Genomic DNA, 21,807 nt, shown 5'->3' with positions numbered 1-21,807 from the left:
CTACCTAAGGAGACAAAAGACCTGTATGCAGACAATTAGAAGACACTGATGAAAGAAATTAAAAATGATACAAATAGATGGAGAGATATACCATGTTCTTGGATTGGAAGAATCAACATTGTGAAAATGACTCTACTACCCAAAGCAATCTACAGATTCAAGGCAATCCCTATCAAACTACCACTGGCATTTTTCACAGAACTAGAACAAAAAATTTCACAATTTGTATGGAAACACAAAAGACCCCGAATAGCCAAAGCAATCTTAAAAGAGAAAAATGGAGCTGGAGGAATCAGGCTCCCTGACTTCAGAGTACACTACAAAGCACAGTAATCAAGACAGTATGGTACTGGCACAAAAACAGAAATATAGATCAATGGAACAGGATAGAAAGCCCAGAGATAAACCCACACACATATGGTCACCTTATCTTTGATAAAGGAGGCGAGAATATACAGTGGAGAAAAGACAGCCTCTTCAATAAGTGGTGCTGGGAAAACTGGACAGGTACATGTAAAAGAATGAAATTAGAACACTCCCTAGCACCATACACAAAAATAAACTCAAAATGGATTAAAGACCTAAATGTAAGGCCAGGCACTATAAAACTCTTAGAGGAAAACATAGGCAGAACACTCTATGGCATACATCACAGCAAGATCCTCTTTGACCCACCTCCTAGGGAAATGTAAATAAAAACAAAAATAAACAAATGGGACCTCATGAAACTTAGAAGCTTTTGCACAGCAAAGGAAACCATAAACAAGAGGAAAAGACAACCCTCAGAATGGGAGAAAATATTTGCACATGAAGTAACTGACAAAGGATTAATCTCCAAAACATAGAAGCAACTCATGCAGCTCAATAACAAAAAAAAAAACAACTCAATCCAAAAATGAGCAGAAGACCTAAACAGACATTTCTCCCAAGAAGATATACAGATTGCCAACAAACACATGAAAGAATGCTCAACATCATTAATCATTAGAAAAATGCAAATCAAAACTACAATGAGATACCATCTCACACCGGTCAGACTGGCCATCATCAAAAAATCTACAAACGGGCCTCCCTGGTGGCGCAAGTGGTTGAGAGTCCGCCTGCCGATGCAGGGGATACGGGTTCGTGCCCCGGTCTGGGAGGATCCCATGTGCCGCGGAGCGGCTGGGCCCGTGAGCCATGGCCGCTGGGCCTGCGCGTCCGGAGCCTGTGCTCCGCAGCGGGGGAGGCCACAACAGTGAGAGGCCCGCATACCGCAAAAAAAAAAAAAAAAAAAAAAAAAATCTACAAACAATAAATGCTGGAACATGGGACTGAGTGAACTGATGAGGTTGATTATAATTTCTGTGACTTTCTGTTTGAATAAAAAAACAAAAACAGGGCTTCCCTGGTGGCGCAGTGGTTGAGAGTCTGCCTGCCAATGCAGGGGACACGGGTTGTTGCTCCGGTCCGGGAAGATCCCACATGCCGTGGAGCGGCTAGGCCCGTGAGCCACGGCCACTGAGCCTGTGCGTCCAGAGCCTGTGCTCCGCAACATGAGAGGCCACAACAGTGAAAGGCCCGTGTACCACACACACAAAAAAACAACAAAAAAACAAAAAAAACCCAATAAATTCTGGAGAGGGTGTGGAGAAAAGGGAACCTTCTTGCACTGTTGGTGGGAATTTAAATTGATCCAGCCACTATGGAGAACACGATGGAAGTTCTTTAAAAAACTATAAATAGAACTACCATACGACCCAGCAATCCCACTACTGGGCATATACCCTGAGAAAACCATAATTCAAAAAGAGTCTTGTACCAAAATGTTCATTGCTGCTCTATTGACAATAACCAGGATATGGAAGCAACCTGTGTCCATCAACAGATGAATGGGTAAAGAAGATGTGGCACATATATACAATGGAATATTACTCAGCCATCAAAAGGAACGAAACTGAGTTATCTGTAGTGAGGTGGATGGACCTAGAGACTGTCATACAGAGTGAAGTCAGAAAGAGAAAAACAAATACCGTATGCTAACACATATATATGGAATCTAAAAAAAGGTCAGAGGAACCTGGGGGCGAGACGGGAATAAAGATGCAGCCCTACTAAAGGGTGGACTTGGGGATATGGGGAGGGGGAGGGGTAAGCTGGGACGGGGTGAAAAAGTGACATGGACATATATACACTACCAAATGAAAATGGATAGCTAGTAGGAAGCAGCTGCGTAGCACTGGGAGATCAGCTTGGTGCTTTGTGACCACCTGGAGGCGTGGGATGGGAAGGGTGGGAGGGAGGGAGGGAGATGTAGGAGGGAAGAGATAAGGGGACATATGTATATGTATAAGTGATTCACTTTGTTATGAAGCAGAAACTAACACACGATAGTAGAGCAATTATACTCCAATAAAGACGTTAAAAAAAAAAAAAAAGAACACAGAGGATAAGTTATAAAGCCCTACGTATGTGTAACTATAATCCCAGGAGAGGAGATAGTGAATGTGACTGAAGCAATATCTAAGAAATGATGACTGAGAAGTTCCCAAAACCAATAAAATACATCAAACAATAGATTCAAAAAACCCCATGAACCCCAGCAGGGGGAGAAAAAAACACCCAAACCCTGGTGCACCACAGAAAACTGCTGAAAATCAAGATCAAAATCAAAATAAAAAATCAAACTGCTGTCAGAGAGTAAAAAAGACAGGTTATTTTTAAGTAGCATCTATACGACTAGTAGATGACCAATAGAAACTATGAAAGCCAAAAGACTTAGAATAATAACTTCTTTAAAGTGCTCTAAAATTGGACTTAAACTACACATTGGACAGATGGACCTAACAGAACTATACAGAACTTTTCATAGAACAGCTGAACACACATGCTTCTCAAGCACACATAGAATATTCTCCAGGATAGATCATATGTTAGGCCACAAAACAAGTCTTAATAAATTTAAGAAGACTGAAATCATATCAAGCATCTTTTCTGACCACAAGTTGGGCAACCTAGAAGAAATGGAACCTAGGAGAAACATACAACCTATGAAGACTGAATCATGAAGAAACAAAATCTGAACAGACCAATTATTAGTAAGGAGATTGAATCAGTAATCAAAAACCTCCCAACAAGACAGGTCCAGGACCAGATGGCTTCGCCATTGAATTCTACCAAACATTTAAAGAACTACTAACACCAATCCTCAAACTCTTCCAAAAAATAGAAGAGAAAGGAACACTTCCAAACTCATTTTATTAGCCAGGCTTATGCTGATACCAAAGCCAGACAAGAACACTATGAGAAAAGAAAACTAGAAAGTTCTGAAAGAAAAAACTTCAAGGTAGAGTTCTATAACCAACAAAAGTACTATTTAAAAATAAATGGAAGAATCATCCTATTTGTTATTAAAACATATTACAAAGTTGCAATTACTAAAAACAGTATTAAAAATAGGAAATAGACAAATGGATCAATAACCAAAAGAGAATCCAAATGCATACCCAAGTATATACTGGAACTTCATATATGAGTAAGAAGGTTTTGCAAATAGTAAATGTAAATTAGTCAGTAAATGCTCCCAAATGCGCAAACTGGCACTGGGAAAAGTGACTCACCATATAAAAATATAACATCAAGTCCCTTATTTCCCGCATTCACAAAGCAAACTAGATGAATTAACTACCTAATGTAAAATAAAAATGTTTAAAAACCATTAGAAGGAAACACAGGATATCTCTATGACTCTGCAATGTGAAAACATTTAAAACATAAAAAGCACAAAGCATAAAAAGTAATAGATATGAACTTTTTGTACATCATTGTCTCCTTCTCTCTCTCACACACACATACATAATTTCATTAAGGACTCTGTTCACTCTGAATCCAGTACTCAGTATTGCCCCAGCAGGTCCTATAACCGTGAACACATTCACTGGCATAACTCACACCCTTCAAGCCCTAGAGAAACATTTCCTTTGCCTATGCCTTTAAAAGAAGGGGACTGCAGTTAACTACACTATTCTGTTTATGTTGTATGTTAGAAATCTTCCATAATAATAATGTTTAAGGGACTCCGGGCAGGGCGGGCAGGGGTGGCGGGGGAGGGTAGGCTGAAACAATGCAGAGAAGATTGCAGGTTGTGCTGATACTGACATTTTAGTCTCTGCTTCAGAAAGGAGGTAAAATTTGAGCAACCTAAGTGCTCAGGTAAGAGAAAAGACATTAGTTAACTGTCAAATCCTTCCTCTGGCAGAGCAAAACTACAGTTGATTCTTGCATAATGAAAAACTGCTTCCTAATAGTGCCAAACGTCCATTTTCTTGCTTCTCTTTGTATTCTAACCTGTGGCTCTGGAAGTACTAGCAACTAAGTGCACAGTATTTTCAACAATTGCACATAGTGACTGAGAAACATTCTGTAGTTCTAAGCAATTGCTATTATTCTTTAATTTGTATATATGTAAATCTAGACAACCGCATGAACATGACATATTTAGTTAGATGGCAAGCAAACACTAGAATAGTGACTAAGTTTATTTTATAAAAATATTTAATAAGATTTATTCAAAAATAATTTCAGTGTTATGAGAACAATTGTATTTAGATTAATGTTCGTTAGTAATTTGTATCTACCTTAATTTTAAGAAAAATTTAGTATTTCAGAAAATATTAAAGAATATTTTATATTAAAGAAACAGTACCTTTTAATTTTTTACACTTCATGTTTCTGGTAAAAGTATACTCAAATTAGCACATTTTGAACAAAATTACATGTTGTTTTAATCCTTAAATCATACTGTCAATACAACACAAAATAAAAATCTTGACTATATTTACTGATTTTGCTAAAATGAAAAGAAGTTTATGAAATGTGTACTAATTTATGAATTATATAGGTCATTATTACTTATCCAAAATTCGGCAGTCCATCATCAAATATCCATAATAAATGCGTTCAGTTATCTTTGATATTTTGCCAATACTCGGTCATAAAAATAATAGCTTCACACAAACTTTTCTATTTCGTTACGATGAAGGTATCTGTGTGAAACTGAAGACTTTATTGCACCACTTGAAAACTTGATTGAAAAGTTTAAGCACTTAAAATATTTCAGGGGCCTCTGTTTGTACTCTTTCCCTAGGGTCAGCAACTGTTGGGGCGGGCCTGCCTATGGCAGAATGCTTTCCTGCATCACAGCTACAGCAACCTGAGTGTGAATTTGCCATGTCATTTACAAGGTTACTCTGAGACATGACATACAGCCCAGAGGAATTACTTACGGCCAAGAGGCCCACAAGGCTCACAGGACGGCTTAGTTCCTAATCTACTTTTGTACAAGAAGTCTGTCAAGGGGAAGGAAAATTAATTAATGTCTACCCAGGTAGAGTTTTTTTTTAAGAAAAACGGAACTAAACAATTCAGCGACTCCTCCCTCCCTTCCAAGGCTGAATGCATACTGGCTCTAACAGAGCCCCAAACTGGGTACCATCCATGATACAACACAAACATCTGCGACTGAGAGGGAAGGCTAAGTCCTGAGGGAAACATAAGCGACACACTCATCTTTCCACCGCCCTGAGTAAACAATTAAAAATACCTTTATGAAGCGTTATGCACGAGCACAAGCAACAACAGAACGACCTGAGAGACCCAGCACAGAATTATACTTTTTCGAGAGGAGTCTGGGGTGCGGGGGAGGCTGTCAACTAAGCGGGCTTGGCGCCCTGGTTTCCTTACAGGCAACACAAACCTTGGGACAAGATGAACGTGCACGCGCCGGCGGATGGAAGGAGGAAGGTTTAAAAAACACCCAACAACTTGACACAGGCAAACATTCTTTCCCCAAAGCTTAATGAGTGAAAGCAGCAAAGCCCTCTGCGCCACCAGAGCAGACGTCGAACAGTTCGGACTGTGAGGCCGGAAGCTGCCCGCGAGTCGGAGAGGAACCACCACCTTCTCCCGTCACCACTAAACGGTTACCACAAGCTACTTCACGACACCTGTAGTGGCATCACCCACGACACCCAGCGCACAGACCCGTTTCATCCTCCTTCTGCGACCAGGGACATCAGGACATGTGGCTCCCCCCTGGAAAGGGGGACCAGGGAGAACGCGCTCGCGGCAAAAGGCTGCGGGGCAGGGGACGGGGGGAGGGGCTGCGGCGAGAGGGGAAACACGTGTGCGCACTTGGCTCTCCGGAAAGCGGAGAGCACGGGCCACCGCGAGGCCAGCTGCTAACCCCTCCCCGCCTCCCACACACACCTGGGCTCTATTACATCGTTTACGACGCTAAGCTGTGGGTTCCGCGCCCGCTCCAGAAGCCCCGGCCCGCCGCGTCTCCACCCGCGTCGCCCTCAATTTCGTGATTCCGGACACTGTTCGCGTCCTCGGTCATCCCCCGACCAGCGGATCCGCGCTCCCCCAGATACCCCCAACCCCACCCGGGCCCTGGACACCCGCCGCCGGCCCCTCACGACCGCACGCCCCGCGATCCGTCGGCGCGAGGCCCGCAACGCCCATCGGACGCCCCTCCGGAGTCGGCCCCCCTCAGCCCCGGCGGCACCGCCGCCCCGGCCGTTTCCTCAACGGCTCGCCTCAACCGTCCGGAGGCCGCTCTCTCGCTCGCTAGCCCGCCCCCTGAGGCCCAGCCGACGCCGCAGCTCCACTCGCGCACCCCGCCGTCAGGGAAGTCCTCCCCGGCGCCCAGCTCAACCTGCCGGCTGGAGTAGGCCTCCGCACGGAGTCCCGCTGCCGCTGCCGCTGCCGCTGCCGCTGCCGCTGCCGCTGCCGCTGCCGCTGCCGCCGCCGCCCAGTGTCGCGTCTCCGCGCCTATGCGATCGCCGCGGCGCCTCACGCAGCCGAGGGAAGGCGGGAAGTACCCGTCCAATCGGCGTCGCGTGCGGTCGGCGCCGTGTCCAATCAGCGCCGCCGGCCTACCAGGCCCCGCCCCTCACGCCGGCGCAAGTGCCGCCGGAGGCCGGAACCGGGGCCGCCGAGGTGGGCAAGGCTCAGGGCCTCAGGTAAATGGGCCGGCCGCGCCCCGACACCGACCCCCGACCCCCGGCCGCGCCTTGAAGCCCTCCCCGCACGGACGCACTGCGAGAGAAGGCGACAGTGTCCCTCCTCTAACCACAGGACTTGAACCTGGAGGGCCGGAAGCGCCGGCGGCTCAAGAAGACTTCAGGGCTCCCGACAGCCACCCGCGAAGGCTGGAAGGGGCCGCAGTGACACGGGGGCACCCGGCGAACCCGCGTGGACACGATGGTCAGAGTGCCCTGAGACAGGTGCACGCTGCGGGCCAGCAGATGGCAGCGGAATCACTCCGGCCCTGTCCCCGCTGACCGCCGCGCTCCACCCCGCCCCATCTTACGTTCCGACCCCGCCCTTTCGGCCCCGCCCCGCCCCTGCCAGGGTTTCCTAGCAGCAGGGTCTGCGAGTGACTGCCTTCTCGTTAGCCTGAACCCCAGACCCCTGGGGCACAGAGCGCTGAGGCCATCTAGGCTTGGCACTGAGGGGACTCATCAACAGTGTATTCCCAGGCTTTTTAGAATGTTTCAATTTAAAGTATCAGTTTAAATGATAAAAGCAATGGATGCTTGTGGTGTAAACTGTGCAAGCAACTCAGAAATGATTACAGCATACAAGCACAAAAAATTAGTGATTTCTCACCTTGCCACTTTTTAGTAGAGAGAAGAAGAATGTCAGAGCCCTTTTCATTGCTTCATGTGTTCAGAAAGCCCAAGGATTGTTTCAGAAACATCAGTAGACTATCGCATGGAAGAAAAAAATCATTTTACTTAACCTTATTTGAATTGTTTTTAAATAGGTTTTTAGAATATGATGTCAGGTGGAAAATCTTATCACTCATAATCCAAATGGGCTTTCAATTAAATTTAACAAGCTCTTACTGGGTACATCTTATCACATGGCAGAGAGAGGTTGGGCTTTGGCGTGGGTTTGAATGCTAGCTTTGCTACTTACCAGCTGTAGGGCTCTAGGTGAGCTCCTTAAACCTCCCCGAGCTTCATTCATTTCAGCTGAGAAAATGGGGAAATTATCTACCAGGTAGTGCAATTTTCAGAATTAAATGAAATCAAATACATACAGCACCTAACATTTTAGGCAAGCCAATAAGAGAGGACACAATAAGTGTTAGTTTCCTTGCCCTGTGTTCCAAGCTTTGTAATTGAGTGCCAGTCACGATCGGGGTGCTGGGGGGGAAGGCAGATACACACTAATTATTCCATATACAGGCTTCAGTAAGCACTAAGGAAGTACAGTAACTGTCCCATCCATTATGTCCCACTAGAGCTTTCTTCACATGTCATACTGACCTGGCATAAAAGGGTGTATTTCAGTTTCTCAAAGACATACAGAACTGTGCTACTGAAGTTGAGGTGCCATCATACAATGCATTTATTTACTTATCTAGCCAAGATCCTAAATGTGACAGCATTTTAGGAATGTTAAGACTTATATGTGAAATGACAGTCAGCATGCTTCTAAAGCCTTGTTTCACAGTAATCAGACCACAAGAAAAACACACTTCAACTAACCACTTGTGCACATATACTTTAATATTTAGGCTTAGGTGAAGACACCTTAAATGGCAGGTATTAAAATATGTTTAGGAAGACAACCCAAAAATTGCACAATCCACAACAAAATTTGAACATCTAGGCCACATAACTGTGTTTTCAGGCCTGAAAATCTCCTTAAGCTGTTCCAAAGCTTCTTTATTAACTAGGCAGGTATATTTAAGCTTTAAATTTTTTTAAACGTTGATCTTTTTTCAAAGGCACATGGAGATTCTCTTAATATTAAAGATATAACATTTACTTCATATTCCGTGACCAGAACCTTTTTGGTAAGTGACCTTCATATGGATTATAAGATTCTCTACATGCCTTTACATAGCAATACATTTGCCAGCTCTAGCTCATACCTGAATGCTGTGGACAACTGCCTTGCACGCTGGGCTGGAACCCAGGGCATAGCAGCTGAGGCCCTCACAGGCTTGCTGAACTAACTAGACAGTTTGTCAAATAGCAGGAAATGCAACCAGGCTTCTCTCCCTCTTGCATGTCAATGGCGTACACAGTGCTAACAGCCAACTATTGTTCAATTTAGTCACAATATTTTAAATCAAAGTTCCATATTCTTAGATCAGAAGGTACCAAAGAAAGCCATCCCTGTTGATGGAATTTTAAAAACAACACAGTTGCAATTATAAAAAAGAAATTGGTTAAAAGGCAAAACGTGTCCTTTACATACTTATTTAACAAATGGCAACAAGCATTCAAAAATTTAGAGTCAGTGCATTGGTGACAGCTATCACAAAATTGATTACATTGGTTTCAGCTGTCTCAGAAAGCAGCTTCCCAAGTTGGAGACCGTGTCCATCTTAGCAGGGTTTTCACACCTCAGTGCTAGCACCTGCCGTCAGACCACCACTCAGCACCAAAAACAATTGCCAGCCCCTCACTGAGGTTTTAAGTTCTTGTGGCACTCTGTAGGGGACAATGGCCTTGACTTCTTTGTTGGAGATTAAAAAAAACAACAACAGCATTTAACATTTTACAATTGGGAAACAAGTCCAGACGAGGTTATAAACTTTTCTATCTGAAGGCACAAAGAACAGAGTTGGCAGGTAGCTGATAGAACCAGGCATAAATAAATACAGCTTAAAACACTTAAAAAGTATAAATATTTGTGTATTGTTTTTCCTCCAGTCTGGCTGTTGCTGAAAACACCTGCTAGTTCCACTTGGTAACATGATTTCTGAATGATGACTGCTGGAACCTTTGACGCTTAAGAAGACATAAAGAGAGTCACCTTAATTCATCAAAAAGGTCATCGCAAAGGGCATCGTTGCCCGAAATTCCATAGAGTTGCCTGAAAACTGAAATAAGGCAGAATTTCTTTAAATATTTAGGTAGTTCAAATCTAAACAGAATGGCCTGATAAAGTGCAGATACATAATTATCAAACATGTACAAGAATAATACATGACGTGCAAACAGAGACTGCAGAAAGGGCTGGCTCTTTTGCTAGTTAAAAGTTTTAAGCATTTTCTTCCTTCGCAATTGCTGATGCAGGAGACACACAGCCTAACCGGGCAGCCTGAACTCCCAGGAATGGTTGTAAGATGACCAGATGAGGCATAAATTTCTTGCCTATTAATAGTTTCCCGGCTGTTAGAAGCCTACAGACATTGGCAAGCAAATGTGATCACAGGTTTTTCTTGTCCCAGGGCAGGAATGCCACAAGGGACCATAATGGGGGTCACACTGTACATTCTGTTTACAATGGGCATAAACACACAAAATGACATTTTTCTTTTTTAGCTTATTAAATCCAGAATGTTCCGAAGAAGGCATCCACTAACGGTAAAAAGTCCCAACGTCACAATGATGATAAATAACAGCTATATTCACAGAGACCCCATCAGGACACACGCAAAAGCCACAGGCTTTCCCAGCGGGAGGATGCAGGCCTTTCCAAAACCACCTGCCTGGGCCTTCTTCAGAGGAGCCAACGCACCCATGCGTCTACCCACCTAGCACCCCGCCCCAGCATAGGACACAGCTCGGCCTTCTGGCACCTGAGGTTACTTTTTAGACCAAGTGACAAAGACGATGCAAGTAGAAGACAGGACGGGCCATACCAGCACACCTTACAGTGGGAAGTGAGGTCAGACGACCTCAGTTAGGGGATGGGGTGTGAGGAAGGGCCACTGCCCAGATGCGAGAGCCCAGCCAGGAAGTGAGCGCGGGTGCGGCCTGCGCGCGGAGGCTCAGATGAAGTGAATCCAGCTCTCCTCGCACTCCCCGCGCGGCATGTGCAGCGCATGGTTGCGGCACGTGAGGCTGTAGTCGCGGCCGTCGTTGTTGTCCCAGTACTCGGCGCCGGCCACGCGGTAGCGCAGCGCGAAGTGCACGCGGGAGCCGAGCGCCAGCAGGAAGGGCGGCACCGGGAAGCCAAAGGCGAAGACGTCCTCGGCGCCCTCGGTGTCCGCCGGCCCGCGCCACCGCGCCACCACCTCGTGCGCGCTGCGCCAGTCCGAGAACGTGTAGCGCACCGCCACCTGCTTCTCGAAGGCCAGGTTGCGCACGCGCGCCGTACCGCTGATGCCCAGGTCTGAGCAGGTGACACGTTCCAGACACACGAGCTGCCGCCCCAGGCGCTCGCCGAAGTCAGGGGCCTCGACGGGCGGCGGGAAGTCGGGCACCAGGCACTGCAGGGTGAACTCCAGGTCCTGGCTGCTGCAGCACAGGTCCGAGTTGATGGAGAGCCGCGACAGCACGTGCAGCGGCACGGACGGGTCGTCGCCCGCGTTGAACACTTTGACCTGCGCCAGCTCCAGGCCCAGAGCGTCGGCGAAGCGCACACGGTTCTGCCGGCTGCAGCCCGGCCGGCACGCAGCGCCCGGCGCGCCTGCGCCCTTATGGCGGCGCTCGGGCGAGCTGGGCAGCGAGCGCGCCCGCCGCAGGATGATGGGCCGCAGGCAGGGGTCGCAGCTGGACGGCGCGGGCGGCGGCGGCGGCGGCGCACTGCCCGGGCTCCCGGGGGGTCTGCAGGGTCGCGACTCCCGGGCCACGCCGCTGTCCAGGTCCGAGAGGCAGCTGAGGCTCCGCGGGGCGGGCTTCCGGAAACCGGCGGCAGCGGGGAGGACCGCGGAGCCCGGGCCTCTGGACATGGCCCGGCCGGCCGTCGGACGATGGGGAGGTGGAACCGAGGGGCGACCTTCCGACCCTGCGTCCGCTCCCTCGGTGTCCCCGGCCGTGCTCAGCAGCCCCTGGGGAGGGTCCGCCGGAACCTCTGCCTGCAGGGGATCCAGTGGGCCGGCTGCGCCCTCCCCTCGACAGCCACTTCGCCCCTCGAATCCCCGCCCGGGTTTTTCGCTTTGGGCGGCGAAAAAAAAAAAAAAAAAAGCTGATTTCAAGCAAGAGATGAGTGCTTGCTCCCGTGGAAGCTTTTCGGGGCCACCGCGGAGCGCGGGGTGGCGCCGGCCTTCTGCTTCCTCCCGGGTGCCTGGGGGAAGGCGGTGTCCGCCCAGCAGCCGCTCCCACCCCCAGGCCCTGGCGTTACTTACACTGCTGCAACTCGTCGGTGCAACTTCCCGGCGAGCCTCCGCCCCGCCCCTCGTGACGCGGCCCGCGCGCGGACTCCCGCAGCCCGAGCGCCGCCGCCGCGCCTGCAGCAGCGCGCCGCAGTCCAGCCTCCCGCCCCGGTCCGGGAAGGAAGGCCGGCGGCCGCGTCACGTGTCCTCGGCAATCGCGAAACAGGTCTGATCAACCTCTGTCCGCGTCTGCCTGGCCCGCCCGCCGATCGATCATAGATCCGCGTCTGCACAAACGGAGGACCAGGAACGTGCATGCTGCTGGTCCTCGGATTTCTGGGTTAATGGGGGTGGGGGAGGCGTGCAAAGCCCGGCCTTTCCAGGAGCCCGTCCCCAGGCTGATTTTAAGCCTCGAGGCTAGCCAGCTCTTTGGACGTTTGCACTGCAGCCTGGACCCTAGGCCAGACCGAGGGAGCCTCGCTGCGTAGAAGAGAAGCGTCCTATCCCCACGGCACCCACAATGCTTTGCCGCCCGGGACCGTCCCCGGGGGTGGGGAGCGGGCAGCGTGGCAGCGGCTGCGGCTGTCTCGTGGCGCCGCGCCAGAGAGGAAGATGCGGGAGCAACAGTTCATACGCTGGGGTGACGTATGCGGTTGCCCTTAAGCAAGCAGCCTCTGGCGCTTGGGACGGATTTCTGGAGCCAGAATCTCAGACTTTTAGCTTTGTTCCGATGGGAGCCGGAACCCTCAGGGAAACCGGAGCTTGTTTTCTGCGTCCTTAGGGACCCTGCAGGCTGTCATCTCTTTCTAATTTGGTGCAGAAAACGGCACAGCCTAGGGTGTAAAGCTTCCCAGGTGAAGGGGAGAAGATGGGAGTGCACCAGGCTAATTGGAGGAGGGTTGGTAAAGAACGTTTTCTACGCCCAAAACGAATCAAGCCGTTGATTATGGTATAATTCATTCATTGTGAGGGCCCGCGTGTGTTTTGTATTCCCATCGTATGTACACTGACCAAAATGGCACACGTGCTTCTTTTGAAAAATAATACAGCAAAGTTTTAGGAAGGAAATAAAAATCTTCTATAATCCCACCTCTTCCATTTTTCAGAGGCAGGGGATATTATGGAAGAAAGAAATACGTATTCACGTTCAAATGGGGCACTTTTAGTAGCCCACTCAAAATAAGAGGAGAAAAGCAACCTTGGGTGGTACAAATCAACAAAATGTCACAAAGAGATAACATCGTGTGATGTGTATGAAGATACTGATAACCTTTTCGTGGATTGATGTGATAGTGAAGGCAGGAGACTTGAAAGGGAGCCTCCACAGTAGAGTTTAAGCTCCACAGGAGCAGGGCGTGTGTGTAATCCTGCCGTTTTCTAGGCACTCCTGTAAGTATTTGTTGAAAGAACGAACGAATGAATGAATGAATGGACATGGGAACTTTGGAGCAACACCCGACCTTAATTAGCCCCACAAATTTCCACAGCATGTTATTTCCAAGGGGATTTTGTGTGTGTGTATGTGTGGATATGGGGAGAGAGAGAGAGGGAATCCATTTGTAGTAGTGTGATCTTGTATCTGATATCCACTGTGAAAAACAAATAAGTAAAGATTAAACCGTAAATAGAAGGCAATATCCTTCCACCAGTTTTTCTATACAATTTGAATATTTAAGAACAAACAAGTGAAAACCAACACAATATTGGTGATAGGACCGTTTGCAGTCAGTACTTACCGACACTGTTCTGTTGCTTCTAGCTCCGGTGGGAAGGAGTCCTTTCCAAGTATAAGAGGAATAAAGAAGTTACTTCCCCTGCTGCCACCATCTCCCAACAGACTGAGCAAGAATATTTCGAGCGCTACAGCAACGGTGATGTGAACTTTGAAGTAAAATCTTTAGATTGGTTGGGTTTTTTTCCTGTTTGTTTCTTGTGTGTGTGTGTGTGTGTGTGTGTGTGTGTGTTCAGGGTATTTATTAACTACGTGTCTGTTTTTTAGACAGTCCATCAAACCCTAGATGATGATCAGCCGTGTGACTTTTTCAAGAAAGGGAATAGGGTGAATAAATCTTATCAGAAAAGCAGGTAAATAGTTTTTCATGTAGTTGCTTTATCTTGCAAAAGGCACGTTATCTCAGTTCTCCAGATTGATATGTGTGGTTGGGAAAAAATATGTCTGTTGATAGGAAATATATACTTATATTTCTTGTCTGGCAGAAATGACTTTAAACATTACTAGTTGGTAAAAATTCCAGAGGTCACAATTCTTGCACTGTTAGCAGAATCCACAATTTGGGGTAAACCCCTTAATCATCTATGTTAGTTTCCTTTTATATAAAAAGGATACTGATAACTTTTATGGATGCACACAGACAGCTAGAGGTAAATGAAAGTTTTAACAATATTGGCTATGAGTTCTAAATAATGGCAATTCCTTTATCCATTTCGTCAACATTTATTGAGCATGTGTTATGCTACTGGCAATGATTTAACCTCCAACATGTTTATTTATTAAGAAGTGACACATTTTCAAATAATTGCTTAGTGTGGTGGAAACACAGACAAATGTAAACCAGACAAATGAACCTCTGAGGTTTCCACAAAGCATGTTTACCACCCAATTTTTTTAACCCCGCCAGACTGATGTTGCTGAGAAGTATTATTCCTCTTGGCAAAATGCTACGTTCTTGGTAAATAAGTCAAAAAGAAAATATTTTCACCTCTGATATGAGATCCTGCCTCAGAATAAATTAGAGGAAGAATCAGTTGCCATGCTAGTAACGCACACGGTATTCACAATGTCTGCTTCCCCGCCATTCAAAGGATTGCATTAAACCTATTTTTTAAATTCATATTGTGTTAAAAGGTATCATTTTATTCCTATTCCTCTAAACAGTTTTCCCGAGTGTGTTTTCTATTTGAAAACACTTTGATAAGCTTTTGGTTTAAGGTGTAGGTTGTATATGCTACACTTTTCCTTAAGATTTTTGTCAGCTCAGAATTACCACCAATCAGTGATTAAGTTCTGTAAAACTTGTATTTTACATCCTGTTTACATTTAATTGAAAATAGGTACATAAAAGAAAGCTGTGGATTTTACTTGTTCACGTTATTAAACACTGCTCATCATTAAGAAAACAGACTGAGCGTCCTATGAGAGATGTTTTCCAAACTAATGTTTAAAATGATAATATAAGCACTTTATGAAATGTTAGTGTTTTTCTTAAAAGCTAATGTTTGATGTAAAATAGAATCCATGCATTTACTCTGGCACCTGCACCATGATGTTTCCTAAGTAGAGTATCAAGTGGAAAATTGCCCTGTAACTTGTTCTGTGAGTTTAGGGGCCTCAAATTTTCTAATGCCTCGCGATAGCTGAAACATACCACTAGGGGATTCTTCTGGTTCCTTTGTTCAGTCATCGGCTAGCCAGTTTTTGTCAGATGGACTAAGAATTGCAGGTTTATTTCTCGCAGCAATATGAATGCAGGCCCCTCTTGGAATAAAGTACAGCGTCCAAAGAATTCAAGAAAAAGGCAGAGTAAATCCCAAGTCCCCCATATCTCGTCCCAGCTGAAAAGCAGTCTCGGAGAATGTGTCCCCCAACCAACTGGGGATAAACTGAAGGAAAGCATTTCCCCGGAAGGAAACCCCAAAAGGAGTCCCCTTGGCTACAGGTGTCGGGGGTCCTCAGGGAACAAGTTGTTTCTGGACTTTCAGACGATGAAAATTATCAAAGAAGATGCTGAGGAGGACAGTGCCAGTGATCTCTCTGATTCAGAAAGAATCCCCGTCCCCCCTTCTCCCCTCACGCCTCCAGATCTTCACCTTCGAGCCGAAGAGATTGACGCGGTTCGCTTCGATCTGCACCCAGGGCAGAGTCCCACCCAGCCCGAATACTGTTACCCTGACTTCCTCCCGGCCCCGTGTAACTCCTGGGACCTGAGGGACATGGCTGTGCTCCTGCACTCTGAGCGCAGGACAGAGGCTGTGCCCAGAACCGGGGGGCTGCTGGGGAAGTACATTGACAGGCTTGTCCAGCTCGAGTGGCTGCAGATCCAGACTGTCCAGTGCGAGAAAGGAAAGGGGGCCAAAGCGAGGCCTCCCACTGCCCCTGGGACCTCGGGGGCTCTGAAGAGCCCCGGGAGAAGCAAGCTGATTGCCCACGCTCTGTCCAGGCCTCAGCAGGAAGGGCCTCCGAAGTCAGGCCCTTCACGAAAGAAAGACGTGCACCGCGAAGAAGTCCATCCGTCCTATTACACGTGTGAGGCTTCCACCAAACCCCTCGATGTGCTGAGTGGCAGCAGACTGTGTTCTCAGAAGCAAACCCTGGACGTGCAGACAGAGGAGAAGAAAAAGAAATCCAACAAGAGCTCTAAGCTGCAGCACTGGGATCTATCCTGCGGGGATAGTGGCGACCCTAAGATCGAGAGCAGCGTGAACCTTCGCTTTCCCAGGCAGCCAGCGGTGATCGGGGACTCCACAGACAGCTACAAGGCCTCCAGAGCGCCAGCACATGCAAGTCTTAAGAAAAAGGGAAATGCAAATAATTGTGCTCGAGCCACTGTATCCAGCGAGAAAAAGCTCAAAACAAATGGAGTAAAACAAAACACACACAAATTCAAATCATAACTGAGATGATGAATTGCAAGGACCTGCAGGTGCCTCAATATTAGAGCTCTTCCAAAAGTTACAATACTGTGAATTTTAAGAGACTTTGGGATTACTGCCACTGAAGAGGTTGACCAGTTCTTTAGTCCATGCCACGCCCATCCAAGCCACAACAGGGTCGTTTCCAAAGAAGGGTGTCTTTCAGTAACCATATTTTGCGTTGACAGTCTTAGGCAAATGAGAGCCCTTCAGATGAAAATTAACCAAGATCTGTGCCATATAAAGAAATAAAACGACAGCTCTCCAAGGGAAGAGTGGACTAAACTTCTGAAACCTCAGCCAGGCCACGTACAGCGTAGGTAAACTAGTGCGTACTGCTTCAAACGGTGTAGAATCCTGAATGTCTGAAATAGGGCTCTCTGCATCCTCATCCTAAACTATTCAAGCAGAAGGTCCGGGCATCTCACTCCTGGGGAAGCTTCGGCTCTTCCTCGAGTTACGGAGCAGCTATTATGAGCAAAGTCATTTATCACTAAGCTGCCTGCTCCTTCCAGACAGTGGAATCTAGTGCTTTCAAACACTTTCCCTGATACGGGTTTACAAAAAAAAACAAGGCCGGGCTTCCCTGGTGGCACAGTGGTTGAGAGTCCGCCTGCCTATGCAGGGGACACGGGTTTGTGCCCCGGTCCAGGAAGATCCCACATGCCGCAGAGCGGCTGGGCCCGTGAGCCATGGCCGCTGAGCCTGCGCGTCCGGAGCCTGTGCTCCGCAACGGGAGAGGCCACAAAAGTGAGAGGCCCGCGTACCGCAAAAAAAAAAAAAAAAAGGCCTTTTCAATTTAGAGGTGGTGGCAAAGTCCATTTCTGTATTCTCTAAGCTGAAGTTAAAATAGCGTGCAGGCTTCGTCCCAGTGGACGTCGGTGGGCCTAAGCACGGTTGTTAGCACGTGATGGGAGGAAGAATGAAACAGGTGGCACCAGACTCCCCGGCGTGTGTGGCTTCTCTGAAGAGGTGCCGTGGGAAGAATCATCAGAATGATGATCTGTCTTCATTTGCAAGAGCAGGACTTTATAATCTTGCTGGGAGCAGGGGGTGGGAGGGCGGACCATGGATAAAGTTACTGAATGTCTTAACCTCCTCACCTGGCCCCACGGCTTCCTGACTCCCCTAAATGCTTCTTATTTGACTGCTGTTAAGTCACATCTACTTGTCCCTATGGTTGTGCTGAGAGATTTCTCTTGATATTATGGTGAATATCTGTAGAACCTTTGCTTGACTACTTCTTGATATACAGTATGTTTTAATGACTGTAGCTGATTTTATCCCTTCAAACGATTATTCTATTTGTTTTTTTACCTATATGTTTCTGTTTTCTCACCTTTGGGACAAATGAAAAACTTGGCACTTTTCATCTGAAAATATTTACTAACTTGCAGACTTTTCACCCAGTAACTCAGTGTCATCCAAGGCACTGTTTAAGTTAACATAAAGACAAGATGCATTTATAAATAATTAAAATAGGCCAAAGTTGAATATTAAGATGCCATTTTAAAATCTGATTTTAATTGTATTAAACAACAAAAATTTTTATGGTAATTTTTTTTTCTTCTAAGACTTTATTTACAGAGTCCCTCTTATATTCTCTCTCACACCACCCTACTGGAGAAAGCACTGCTTACAATAAAATCTTATGCATTTTTATAAATGAACAAATGATGTACATCTGGCAGGCATTACTTCCATGGTTTGCAATTATATTATAACTTTTGTACTCAGTGTAAGTATAGTGTTTTGAAAACATAGTGCTAGTCTTACTTTTCCTTTCTGTGGTTCCTGAGTGGCACCCCACATATCCCTCGACGGCCCTGCTCCTGTGAGTACAGATGGGTTAGTCCTATATACACTGCCAGTACCCAATTCATGAGTCTTTTTCTGCTAGATTTTTATGCAGCTTTTTATGAAGTATTCAGGGTCGATAAATCTCTGTAAGCACATTACATATATTTACACACATATATACACATATATATATGCCTGATATTAATCCTACAGGGTTTATGCTGAGCTGCCGCCTCTACCAGTAATGCACCTGTGCAGGTACCCTCAGAGATGTGGAGGGTGAGGGTGACGTAGTTTACCTTTCCCGGCCTCGTGTATGTCTGAGCTGATTAAGAAATGTTGAGGTAACGCCTCGGGTGTTACATTTGTTCCTAGCTCTTTGACTTGAAGTCAGTTGCTTAATTTGGGGGGATAGCTATAATGTCACATGTTAAGACAGTCTTAAAAGCCTGAAAAGTGGCTTTACTTGTTTATTTTTTTGCCTCGGGTTGGTAGTTTATTTTAACCAACATTATTGTGATTGGATCAGAGCTCCTAATGAATATAGGTTCATTATGGACATAAGCACAGTTTTATGATTTCTGACGCACATATCTTAATGCACTAAATGCTGCACATAAAGGTCTTGCCATTCAAGCAGACAACATTGGAGAGTTGAGTCAGGAGCTCATTCGGCTCATCAAATCGAAGCCATTGAATCTTGTGACATGAGTCATTGTATTTCTAAGAAGTGCCTCTCATTTCTGTGGAGTTGTTTACATACATGTTGCATTTAAACCAATTAAAATGATCCAATAAAATAAAATAAATGGTAGCAAACCCCCCCCCCCCAAAGTTTAGAGAATGTAAGAAGAACTGCTTCAAGCTTAGGATCAGGGGAAAAAGTTGTAAAAAAGTACAAAAATGAATTACAAAAATATATCAGTATTAGCTACAATTGTTTGAGACTATTTCTCAAATCTTTAATGACTAAACTGGCTGAAGGTTTGTAAGTTAACTGGAATAGGGTGGGATTGGTGGTTATGACAGAAAAGATGGGGGAGAGGATATCATTGATTAGTAGTGGTGCTTAGGCCTATTTGGTTAGTTTCCAGAAAGAAGAATTTCTACCTTTTACATGTTTAAATATTATCTATCTCCTCTTTCCTTTATGCTCATTTACGTGAGTAGTAAAATAAAAATATAAAACTCCTGGTGGTACTGTATTTCAAGGTAATAGAGAAGCAGTATTTATTACTTATTCATGTACATGCACAGAGCACCATTCAAAATGGCCTGAAAATATTCAGCATGTTAGTTTCTGTGTAATTATTGTATGCTTGGTTTTGTATATAATAAAACAATACACGTAGGTTTTTGTGCATCTGGACTTTTTCCTTCCTTGAGATCAATTAAACACTAGAAAAATATTGCCTGGATTTTTCTGGTATGGTTTTCATTTGCCTTTTATGCAGTTTTATTTCAGAGTTTGTCTTATTTCTTTCCCTGATTAGTTCAAAAAACTGCTTGAGGGGGAAATTCTGTTCCAATTCCTGTCTTAATACTGAGCAGCATACATGGCAACAGTACTAGATGCATCTGAGGAGCATCCCTGGCTGTACCTTTCTTGGGTCCCTCTTCCTTTTATTATTTTATTTCATCTGGTTAGGGAAGCAGATGAAAATTCAATAAAATTGACATAACGTGATAGAAATCTATTGCACGTGAACTTACACATCCAGAAATGAGCCCCGTGTCTTTTCGAGGAAGCCCCCCGATTGGGAGATGGCAGTTGTGAGCAGCTACTGGCGTAAGCATTCTGAAAGGTTTCCTGCCCCTCTTTCTAAACTCACTCTGACAATGAGGTGCCCTCTTTTGAGTCTACCAAATAGTGGCAGTTAAAAAAAATAATTTTGGGGTGTAAAAAAGCAAGTTCACTGAGTAAATTTAAATCTTACTGACTTTATTCTGTGATTCACGAATCAGCAGCATCCAGTCCAGCAGCTAGAAAGGAGCTCTGAGGGGCTGTATAAAATGGAACTACAGGCAGAAGGGAGCCGGACAAGAAAGTTATACCAGCAAAAAGCAGATTGGTTGTGTCAAGGTCGCCTTCCTTTAGGGGCCAGGATGGCAGGGGGCGGACCAGGCAGGAGTCCCGGCTAGGCTGTTCCGACAGCCTGGCTGAAGATTCCGTCTGGGGAGAGCTGAAACTGTTACTAAGTCTCGGTTTGGTGAAGTGGGGCTTAGCATAAGCGACTCATTTGGGGCCTGCTGTCTTGTTTTTAACGGGGTTTACAAATAATTTTTTGATAATTTGAAAGTTAACCATGCTAGAGGTTTTAAATCATTTGTTTGTACAGAAAATGGTAGATTACCTTTGGATGCGGCTCTTGTGGCCACTAAACCTTTTCGGGAAGTGCTGAATCGGTTCTGTGAATGCCTTCTGACCAGATGGAGACATTTTTCTTGTAATCAAAAAGACATGGGGAGTGGGGAGGACTGTTTGATTTCAGACACAAGAAGATTAAGACTTTTCTCTTTGAAAGATTTAAGGATTCATTTGAGCACAAATCCATTCAAATTGAGCAGCACCAAAGCCTTAGAGGTTAGGAGCACTACTTACTTCCCAGACAGGAGCTGAGGACGGAAAAGTTTATAGAGAGGATGCAGAAGCAAGGAAATCATTTGATTGGCTGTGGCTTAGGTGGTCGTGCCATTTGGGAAAGCCTGATTGGCTGTTGGTGATTGGGCTGTTTTTCCTGCTCTTGAGGCAGTTGCAGGAAATATTCCGCTCAGGGTTTGGTCTGCTTCGGCGGGCAGAGAAGGGGTTAAAACCCCCTCAGTCCAAAAGCCTCCTTGCATCGACTTTGATCATAATAAAACACTATTTATAGCATAGAAACAATGCTCCATGAAGGAACATAAATCATTCATTTATAAAAATCTTCAGAGAGACCCTGTTTCAAAAAATACCAATCATATATCTCTGTCCTCAGCAATTTGGTATTTAAGGAATTAACTGTGATAACACTGGAAAATATATATGGAATTTAAAAAAATGGGATATTCGTACATATAACTGTCCCGGCTTGCATGATATTTTAGAGAAAACTAATGATGCATATTTAACTTTCGATTCCGTTCAGCTAGCACAATTTTATGCCTTGCTCCTCGTATTGTGAGCCCCACTTCAGACCCACTAATGGTGAAGGAGTTCAGAACACACCACCCCTGCTCTGGCATTTGGATGATTTTGAGTTAAAGGCACTTGAAAAACAGCAAGTACAAGAAAAACACTCCTACTTTTCTGCATTCTCTTAAAAGCAGGAAAT

The 21,807-nt window shown here is 45.7% G+C and overlaps 2 protein-coding genes across 6 annotated transcripts; one reads left to right on the top strand and one right to left on the bottom strand.

The window, feature by feature from the left end:
- Positions 1-8,546: 8,546 nt before the first annotated feature.
- PPP1R3D (protein phosphatase 1 regulatory subunit 3D) lies at positions 8,547-12,561 on the bottom strand. The gene has a single exon (XM_060078044.1). The coding sequence runs from the start codon at positions 11,681-11,683 to the stop codon at positions 10,781-10,783; it is 903 nt and encodes a 300-aa protein (XP_059934027.1). The 5' UTR covers positions 11,684-12,561; the 3' UTR covers positions 8,547-10,780.
- On the top strand, positions 12,157-19,878 carry FAM217B (family with sequence similarity 217 member B). Of its 5 annotated transcripts, XM_060078039.1 has the most exons (5): positions 12,191-12,272; positions 13,153-13,435; positions 13,806-13,934; positions 14,046-14,131; positions 15,523-19,878. In XM_060078039.1, exon 5 carries the CDS (start codon positions 15,527-15,529, stop codon positions 16,676-16,678), a length of 1,152 nt encoding a protein of 383 aa, XP_059934022.1. In that variant the 5' UTR covers positions 12,191-12,272; positions 13,153-13,435; positions 13,806-13,934; positions 14,046-14,131; positions 15,523-15,526; the 3' UTR covers positions 16,679-19,878. The 5 variants fall into 5 exon arrangements, with proteins under 5 accessions (XP_059934025.1, XP_059934024.1, XP_059934022.1 ...); XM_060078042.1 differs by lacking the exon at positions 13,153-13,435 and having other exon boundaries at positions 12,157-12,272; positions 13,806-13,917; XM_060078041.1 differs by lacking the exon at positions 13,153-13,435 and having other exon boundaries at positions 12,157-12,272; positions 13,806-13,917; positions 15,508-19,878.
- The last annotated feature ends 1,929 nt before the right edge of the window (positions 19,879-21,807 follow it).

The sequence above is a fragment of the Mesoplodon densirostris genome, chromosome 16, assembly GCF_025265405.1.
Source record: "Mesoplodon densirostris isolate mMesDen1 chromosome 16, mMesDen1 primary haplotype, whole genome shotgun sequence".
Taxonomy (NCBI): Eukaryota; Metazoa; Chordata; class Mammalia; order Artiodactyla; family Ziphiidae; genus Mesoplodon; species Mesoplodon densirostris.
The sequence above is the reverse complement of the archived record's forward strand: the minus strand, read 5'-3'. Positions and strand labels throughout refer to the sequence as shown.